We start from the raw sequence: 10,144 nt of genomic DNA, 5'->3' as shown, positions 1-10,144 counted from the left end.
TCACAGAAAGTGTGCAATAATTGTTTAAACAAAAGCAGGCAGGTGCATAAATTTGGGCACCACAAAAAAAAGAAATGAAATCAATATTTAGTAGATCCGCCTTTTGCAGAAATTACAGCCTCTAAACGCTTCCTGTAGCTTCCAATGAGAGTCTGGATTGTGGTTGAAGGTATTTTGGACCAGTCCTCTTTACAAAACATCTCTAGTTCATTCAGGTTTGATGGCTTCCGAGCACGGACAACTCTCTTTAACTCACACCACAGATTTTCAATAATATTCAGGTCTGGGGACTGAGATGACTCAGATACTGAGTGGAATCCATGTGTCCCTCAGCTTTGACAAGATTCCCAGTCCCTGCACTGGCCCCACAGCCCCACAGCATGATGGAACCACCACCATATATTTTACTGTAGGTAGCAGGTGTTTTTCTTTGAATGCTGTGTTCTGTTTCCTCCATGCATAACGCCCCTTGTTATGCCCAAATACCTCAATCTTAGTTTCATCAGTCCCCAGCACCTTATTCCAGAATGAAGCCGGCTTGTCCAAATGTGCTTCAGCAAACCTCAAGCGGCTCTGTTTGTGCTGTAGGCGGAGAAAAGGCTTCCTCTGCATCACTCTCACATACAGCATCTCCTTGTGTAAAGTGCGAATGGTTGAACGATGCACAGTGACTCCATCTGCTGCAAGATGATGTTGTAGGTCTTTGGTGCTGGTCTGTGGGTTAACTCTGACAGTTCTCACCATTCATCGCTTCTCTCTATCTGAGATTTTTCTTGGTCAGCCACTTCGAGCCTTAACTTGAACTGAGCCTGTGGTCTTCAATTTTCTCAATATGTTCCAAACTGTGGAAACAGACAGCTTGAATTTCTGAGACAGCTTTCTGTATCCTTCCCCTAAACCATGATGGTGAACAATCTTTGTCTTCAGGTCATTTGAGAGTTGTTTTGAAACCCCCATGTTGCTACTCTTCAGAGAAAATTAAAAGAGGAGGGAAATTTACAATTGACCCCTTAAATACTTTTTCTCATTATTGGATTCACCTGTGTGTGTAGGTCAGGGGTCACTGAGCTTACCGAGCCAATTTGAGTTCCAATAATTAGTTCTAAAGTTTTTGGAATCAATAAAATGACAACAGTGCCCAAATTTATGCATCTACCTGATTTTGTTTAAACAATTATTGCACACTTTCTGTAAATCCAATAAACTTCATTTCTCTTCTCAAATATCACTGTGTGTGTCTCCTATATGATATATTTCACTGACATTTTTTATTGAAACGACCAACGATTTATACAGGAAAACAATTAATATTAATAAGGTGGCCAAAACTTTTGCATCCCACTGTATCTCACTGAATTGTTACTCTTTAGCCTAATGTGTCTTATTTTAAGTGTAAAGAGATATTTTTGACTAGAAATGAGACAAATATACTTGGTAAGATTTTGAGTTTTTGCAGTGAGTAAATATTCTGGTGCCAGTAAACTGTCTTACAATGGTTTGTCTAAAAATTTATCTTGTGGTTAAAATGTATGAAAATAACACTGCATGTCTATGCAGATGCTGTGTGATCTGACACATCAGCAGAAAATATGTAAAAAAGTTAAATACGTCACATGATCAAAAGCAGAACGTTAAATTATTTTAACTGTGATGCATTCGCTGACATGTCCTCATTCTATGCTGTTTATAAAGAGAAGAATGAAGCTTGGCTTTGTGCTCGTATTCTCCTCCTGTGTGTGGATTTTTTTTTTTTTTTGCTGTTGTTTTGGCAGAGCCAAATGTCATCTAATCACTGAAGTGGTCCACCAGTCCACCCTCTGGAATCTAGCTGCTGTTCTCTAACTGGTCCACAAATCCACTGTAAAGCACACTAGTTTATTTTATCTTTGTTCTCCTCATAAAGTTACCCTCACTGAGGGGCAGAACATTCAAATGGAGAGGTTTTTATTTTATATAAAGATGCAGAAAAAGAATGGCACCATGAAGATGTTTTTATGGTAACTTCACCACTTTCTAAGTGTGCTGTCGTCTCCACAGCAGTGATCTGGTTTCTCTGCAGGTTCAATAAACTTTGGTCTCACTTGATCTTCTCGTGTGCTTCTGTGGGTTTCACAAAGATGTCTGATGGAAAACGTGAGTTGTTGTGGTGAACACAAACACACTTCAGTCCTCTTCAGTGCAAATAACAAACTAAATCTCAGCCACAGATCAAAAGCAGACATGGAACTTAGTTACTGTGCAGTTTGATATCTGATGATCTCTCAGGGGTCATAAAGATATGATGAGATAAGATAGCTGATCATCTTTCAGGGGTTATAAAGAAAACATCTTTGACATCTATCTTTATCCAGTCTGAGGGAATCTGGAAACAAATGACCACTTCCAAAAACTGATGGTTAAATAACTCCAGACAAGTAAAGCTGAGAGTCATCTGCTTATCAAACATTACAGATTTTATGGTAACTCATTTTATGGACAGGGCTAAACTCTAAAATAGTTTAAAGCCCAGAAAGACCTTCATGTGCATTTACACGATGGACCATAACTCATTATAAAATATAATTTTTAATTAATAATTTTTCTATTTTATGACTAAAATGCTTAACAACAACTTTCCATAAAGTAAGAGGAAAAAACACAGGATGCAAATTTATAAAGAGACTCAGAATAGATCATAACAAAGTCAAACTCTTATTTTAATAGATCCATATGAAGTTTTGGTGATCTGGAGGAAACTTTATTAATAAACTGACTTTATGTACAATGTGTTGGAGTTTCTTCTGAGCATAATTATGAAATTGTCTTCAAAGAAAACTCTGTAAATGCATCACAGACAAATCTGATTGTGTGAAAGCGCCCTCTGGTGGAGCTGGACTATAAACACTGTTCAAGCCTCGATAGCAGACTCAACAGTGCTTCTGGTTCTAGAATATGTGGCCCACTGCGCATGCTCAGGAGGTGTCCTGTCAGCAGTCAGCGCTGCAGCAGTTGTTTCCACCAGAAGTGAATACTGGCATCAAAAATATTATAGCATGATCAGTAACAAGTGTGACGTCACCTGTCAGCAGATGATAGTTTAGGTTTATTTAGGTTATTTTTATTTACGCTTTTTAAGTTTCATTTTTTAGAAGCCTATTAAGCGAGGAAATTAGTCTTTGTTATACAATCTTCAATTCAAGGTATTCCCGATAAAAGTGAAAGTTGGCTCCACCCACTGTGACGGTTTGCGGGACAAGATGTGTTTAGGAGAGATAAGGACCCAAAACGCAGGCACTGGCTGAGATGTGAGTGAGCTTTATTGCAGGAGGGTGACATACGACCAAAAGCGAGAGTGGCAAGAAACAAAACCAAGAAAGAGTCTAAACTGGGAAAACTAACAAAACAAAACCGAAACCTGAATTTGAATCACCAGGGAGGGTGCACGGAGCACACTGACATCAGATACGGACCTTCAAAATAAAACAGGACATACATAGACTGGATTTAAAGACACGGTTCAGACGGAGAACAGAGGAAACACACGGGCAGACACTAAAAAGAAGGAGCACAGAATCCAAACCCTACGAACTAACAAGTCTAAACCCCTGTACATAATCAGAATACATTAGAAAACAAGATTATGATATAATAATAATGATAATAATAACATCAGATAACCACTCGCCTTGTATTGTTTATTTATTATAATTTTGTGCTAGTCTCCATCTGGTCAGAATGGTCTTTTTTCCATTTCCTTTATCCACACATCCTCCTGAGAACCGGTAAAAATGAATCTTCACATTGAACTCTTTTGTGGTTTCACATGTAAAATAAGATAAGCTTTATTAGTCCCACATGTGGGAAATTTGTTGTGTCACAGCAGAAAGTGGACAGTACAAGTTACAGCAAAAATGAAGAAAAACAACGGACTGGGATAAGATAATAAGAATAAGATACTATATACAATAGAATAAAATACTATGTTAACAGAAAAAAAATTACACTTGGTGTTATTGTGGATGTGTGGATGTGTGTGTTTGGTCAGTTGTGAAGTCTTTGTTCAGGAGTCTGACAACAGTTGGAGAGAAAGACCTGCGAAGTCTTTCCGTCCCACACCGTGGGTGCCGCAGCCACTGGAGGAGCTGCTCAGTGCTGTCAGAGTCTCCTGCATGGGGTGGGAGATGTTGTCCAACATGGATGAAAGCTTAGCCACCATTCTCCTGTCACTCACCACCTCCACTGGGTCCAGAGGGCATCCTAGAACAGTGGTGGCCCAGGAGATGCTGTTGCCCCAGCAGACTACACCATAAAAGATGACTGAGGCCACCACAGAGTCATAGAAGGTCTTCAGGAGTGGGCCCTTCACTCCAAAAGACCTCAGCAGCAGGTACAGCCTGCTCTGCCCCACACCGTGAGTCTCTTTTCTTTAGAGAGCGTCTGAGTTATGAGTCCAGTCCAGTTTTCACTGGAGAAATCAAAGAACATGATTCTCACAGTGCTCCCAGCGATCTCCAGATGAGAGAAGGAACGATGTATGAGGTGAATGACGGCATCATCTGCTCCAATGCCAGGCTGGTAGGCAAACTGAAGTGGGTCCAGTGATGAGCTCACCAGGTGCCGAAGTTGAGCCAGTACCAGCCGCTCCAGGGTCTTCATCAGGTGGGATGTCAAGCCACCGGCCTGTAGCAGTTGAGGTCCTTGGGATGTGAAGTCTTTGGCACTGGTACAACACAGGAGGTTTTCCAGAGCTGCTGGACTCTCCCCAGCCTCAGGTTCAGGTTGAAGATGCGCTCCATCACCCCACACAGTTGGTCTGTGCAGGACTGTTAAAGAGGAAACGCTTTTATGAGTTTTATGTTGCATTAAAGTATATGTTCATATTTTACTCTTAATAGGAAAAGAACAAAATGTACTACTCGCTCTGTCTCTAGAAACAGGAAGTTCACCCTGTGACATTTAAACGAACTTAGACACACACACACACACACACACACACATATGCAAAATTAGACGAAACTGCTGCTTGCTATAAATAATAAATGACTACTGCAGTTCGTGGTGATTGCGCTCTGAGCTCTCACCCGTGCAACACGTTTAAACAGTCTCCAAGTGTCTCAGTGTTTTTTATTCACCTGACTGTTTGTTAACTGTATATCTCTGACAAGGACCCGACGACCCTTGAGCTGATGCCATCTGGATCTGCTGCCTTCTTGGCTTTAATCCTCCTCAGTTCCCTCCTAACCTGAGTGGTTGAGAGAGTCAGGCTGGAGCCTTGTGTTGAGTGTGTATTGGATTCTGGTGTTAGGGGTGGGGAGGAGTGAGCAGGGTGATTAGAGGTGGTGTGAAGTGTCTGAGGTGGGGCAGCAGTAGTGGGGGTGGGTGAGTCTGCAGCTGATGTTGAAGACTGCCTCCTGGAAGAATCAAACCTGTTAAAGAAATGATTGAGTTCATTTACCCCCTCACATCTCCCATGAGCAGTGCGTTCTGATCTTTGTGGCCTGAGATGGTTCTGAGGCCTCTCCAGACTTTGCTAACCTTCTTTTGTTGAAGCCGTTTCTCCGTCTTCTGCCTGTAGCTGCCCTGATCAGACCTCTCAGCTCTCTCTGCACTCTTTTCAGCTCCTCCTTGTCTCTGGATTTGAAGGCTCTCCTCTTTTGTTTGAGGACGGCTTTAATTTCTGGGGTAATCCAGGGTTTGGAGAAACAGCGCACAGTCCTGGTGGGTGTAGTGTTATCCACACAGATGTTATCCAGTTATGACAGTTATGATGGAAAGGTCCAAAATTCTAATATGAAAATTCTGAAGGAAGTACAGGTTCCAATAACGGCACTTTGACACAGTTCAGTGACGTGTGTAGAAATAAAAGCTGCATATAAATAACACAGAGCTGCTTATTTTCCTCCAGTTGTTTGAACTATTTGTAGAGACAGAGAGCATCAGTCTGATCACTGGAATCTGCTCTTTGTCCCTGGATTTGGACCAAGCAGACCCCGATGGACTCAAAAACACAGAAACTACAACATCCAAGAAGTTTTTATCATGTCTTCTTATGTTTCTATTTCTTTTGATTATCTTAATTGTACAGCACCTTGGTCAAAACACCTTGTTTTAAATGTGCCATTTAAACAAATTTGACTTTGACTTTTTGCTGCACTGAGATTAGAATCAAATCACTTAATCAGACAGTTCATGAATAGAAACAACAGATAAGACAAGAAACAAAACTGTACTGAGCAACATGTGCTGACACTCACTGCTGAGCCAGTTTGTCCAGAATACTGACAGAGACACAAACAGGCATCTTTGCCACCCACACTCTTCTGCTGAACACACAGCTTTGACTTTTGAAAGCCATATCTACTAAAACCTTCACTGCTGAGCATCTGTGAGCCCTGACAGTAAAAATCATCATCATCATTAATATGTGCTGACAGCAGCTGCTGGACTGTGTATGGCTGTCGTTTCCAGTTCTTTTGTTTGGATCAAACTAAGATCACTGAAAGAGCTTTCACTGTGATTCGTCAAACACACGAGCTAACAGCCAATAAGAAGAAGGAGAAGTTGGATGTTATGGTGATGCTGCTGACACAGATTTGTCTTGTAAAACAGGTTAACAAGGAAATACAGGTGCATTTCCTCGTTGGTGTCTGTTCAATACAGAGGTCTCTTTACTTTCAGATTTTTAATTTTTTAAACTTTTTGGATTGTGAGGATAAAATTTTAAGGAAGTTCCTCTTGACCTCACAAATAACAACAACAGGACACATGGACCTAACACAGTTTAAAAAATATCTTTCACTGGATAATTTTAATTTTTCCATCCTGACGATCAGAAGAGTTTTTGAGGGTTTCAGAGATCCTTCAGAACAACAGTAAGTGTTCATGAGCTTGTAATAATTTTACCAAGTTTCTGTAATTTCACAGACAGTGTGGAGTGGGAATTTCTCTTTATATCTACCAGTGTTAGTGGAAAAAGGTTCTCATTCTTATACTTCTTTCTTTTCCTTTTTTATTTGAGGTATTTGTTTGTCACATGACTGGACTTGCAGCTGCTCAAACAGGACAAACAAAGGTGGGCATGAAAGTGTTGATGCAGGTCACAGATGTCTGATATAAAACAGCTGACAGGGAAACACAGGTTAGTTTAGTCTGCAGCTGTTTGATACAGACACACCTTTACTTTGGGATTTTAAACTTTTACATTTTTTATGATTTGATTTTTTTTATTTGTCAAATATTTACATCTGAGTAACTTTTCACTTGTTTGTAACAAAACTTCAGTAGCTTCCTTTTCACCTACTGAAAAACCGATGGGACACACTGACCTCACAGTTCTTTTATCTGTCAGGAGATCATTTTATTTTTTCCACTCTGGTGATCAGAAGAGTGTTTCAGTGTTTCAGAAAAACAGTAAGTGTTTAAAATGACGTCTTTCAGTTTTTTAAGTAATTTGACAGGCTGACTGAAGCTGTGAGCGTTAGTGGATTAACCCGTTACTGTAACCACTCACTGGTTCTGCTGGTTAGATGAACATCATGTCACGTTAGTGTAAAACATTTGATTCACTGTTGGCTGGTTTCGTCTGTGAAAACACATCAAATTAAAGGAATTCAATGTGTTTCATCATCTGAAGAACCAAAAGCTGTCAGACTTTATCTGACACAATATAAAGAAGAAAATCACCTCAATCACAAACAGGAAGTGTACTCAGTTACTCTCCTGTACTCTGATTACAGTGATGTATGTTTTCTCTGTGCCTGCTTCTTCGTCCTCACTGTAAACAGATGTACTGAGAGACTCCTGCACTGATGTTTCATAGGAAAGTCCAAACAGTCTCACTGGTTCTCCATAAAGAACAAAGATTTGCTCTGTGTGGCTCCAACACAACTTAAAGACAATCAAAGGTGGACAAAGTTCTCTGTGGTTTGATGGAGGCTACAGCTAAATGCTGCCTCCTCCATAATACTATATACATGTTTATACAGTGACGTCATTTTGAAGTCCTTTGGCTGATGATGGTCTTTAGTATGTAGCTGATGGTTGATGATGAGATGTTTGTGTTGTTCTGTGGAGATCATTCAAGAACTGAACCTGTTAAACACTCAGACCTGCTTCAGATTTCACCGCTTTAGTTATGACGCACTTATTTATGGTCACCCTACAGCAGCGTAAACACACGTGACTCTGACGTGACTTCCTGCAGAGACGATGACTTGGACGTATTGAGTTTGAACGAGTGTCTAAAAAGTCAGATCTGTTCTCAGTCAGAGACTTTCAGGATCATTTAAACCTTAAATTTAATCTCATGTAGTCAGGATTTAAACTCAGGTTCAGTTATTTCAATAAAACCATCCTGAGACATTTAGAACAATCGAAGCGTCGGAGTTGAAGAACACGGAAATGTCTGCTGTGACTGCGTCGCTCTGCTCGACTTTGCTGTTTGTCGGCCTCTTTGTGTTTGTCTCTGCAGGTGAGATTCACTCTGTGGGACAGAGAGGAAAAGCATCAGTCTGCTTTACATGTTAACAACATTTCCTTTATTTTCATATTGATTCAGTTTTTCCGTGTTTGTGAAGGAGACACGAGGCTGGGTGGGGTCTGTGTGGACCTAACATGTCGGTGTGATCAGATCTCACAGAGACAAAGAAGTGTAATGTGTGTGTCAGTGTGATGTGTTGTAGTGTCAGGAGTCAGTATACCGTCACGAGCAGATCTACAGACGTGGCATGTGTCACCCTGATATAATCTTTTGCCACACCGAGTGCCACCGTAGTTTTGTAAATGACAATGTTTATTAAGGGTGGCACATGCCACTCCATGCCACCTCTGTAGATCAGCCCCTGAGTTTTAAAAGGTTGTACAGAAAAGTCAGAACCACTGGTTACATTTTAAGGCATATTACACTATGTAAAAGCTGCATATGTGTAAAGAAATGACTTTGATTTTGCCCATTTGATTTCAATGCCACTCTAAGAACATTTCATTACATCCAGCCCTGTGACAGAGACAAAGAAGTGTGATGTGTGTGTCATTGTGATGTGTTGTAGTTTCAGGAGTCAGTATGCAGCTACAAAGCTTTTAGTTCAGTGTATACAAACAGCTGTAGCTACAGAAAGGCAGCATGCAGAGACTCACAGTGTTATATAATGAGAGGCTGCTCGTCCACCTGGCCCTTCCTCACAGTTTCTGTCTGATTTCTCAGACTTTTATCTGATTTAGTGCTCAGCTCAGATAAAACGATAATTGTGGCTGATTTTAACATCCATGTAGATGCTAAAAATGTTGTTATTATTATTAACATTATTTCCTGAAAACCCTCTCTTGTCTGATCATATCCAAATAACATTTAAACTTAAAATAATACCTACACAACAGTGAGGAATAATGACAGTATTTTCTTATCTAGTGTCTTTCTTAAAGTGCTGTAACTAAATTTAAGGATGTAATTATTCCACTGTGATCCTCTTCATGTGCCAACATGGTATCTTGTTACCAGTGTTACATCCTCACTGCAAATGACTCTGGATGCTGTGGATTCTTTAAATTATGCAGATAAATTGAAACTTTGCAGAGATGTAAAGTGGATGGATGAGAGAAAGAACACTTTGAAAGTTCCACATCAACTATCAAGGATGAATTTTAATGACTTTTTGAATATGATGTGATCGTATTGCATTGACTGTAATGAATTTGAGCATAATTGTTCTTTATGTTGTATGCTGCTTTAGAAGTGAACAGTTGCAGTTTGATCCCTTTAACCTCCCTGATTTGTGTTGTTTCTTCTTTCAGACAAGAAAAACATCACAGCTGAGTCTGGACAAAATGTCACTCTGACGTGTCGAGCTCCAAACACCAACACCAGGGCTGTAGAGTGGAGCAGAGCTGACCTGGAGCCAGAAAACGTCCTTTTGTATCGGGATGGCCGATGTGAACCAGCAAATCAGCATCCATCTTTTAGGTACCCGGTGGATCTGCAGCCCAGAGTGATGAAGGATGGAGACGCCGCTCTGATTCTGAAGAATGTGACAAATAACGACATTGGAACATATCAGAGTCGGTCCGATTGGATGAAGCAATCATGCAAGCTCATCAGCATCATCTACCTGACTGTTGATCCTCCAGGTGAGTGAGTAGAGTTGGTGTGTGTGTGATCAGAGGTGAAGCT

General features: G+C 40.5%; 1 protein-coding gene across 1 annotated transcript in view; it reads left to right on the top strand.

The window, feature by feature from the left end:
- Positions 1-6,624: 6,624 nt before the first annotated feature.
- LOC146713181 (uncharacterized) overlaps positions 6,625-10,144 on the top strand; it is a 229,722-nt gene continuing 226,202 nt past the window's right edge. Inside the window, exons 1-3 of the mRNA XM_085452307.1 lie at positions 6,625-6,851; positions 6,998-7,389; positions 9,769-10,101. Coding sequence (XP_085308433.1) covers positions 7,290-7,389; positions 9,769-10,101 — 433 coding nt within the window. The 5' untranslated portion in view covers positions 6,625-6,851; positions 6,998-7,289. The remainder of the gene's footprint in view (positions 6,852-6,997; positions 7,390-9,768; positions 10,102-10,144) is intronic.

The sequence above is a fragment of the Copadichromis virginalis genome, linkage group LG3 (genome assembly GCF_057382275.1).
Source record: "Copadichromis virginalis isolate Kocher_CV1m ecotype Utaka linkage group LG3, C_Virginalis_male_GT1.1, whole genome shotgun sequence".
Lineage (NCBI taxonomy): Eukaryota > Metazoa > Chordata > Actinopteri > Cichliformes > Cichlidae > Copadichromis > Copadichromis virginalis.
The sequence above is the reverse complement of the archived record's forward strand: the minus strand, read 5'-3'. Positions and strand labels throughout refer to the sequence as shown.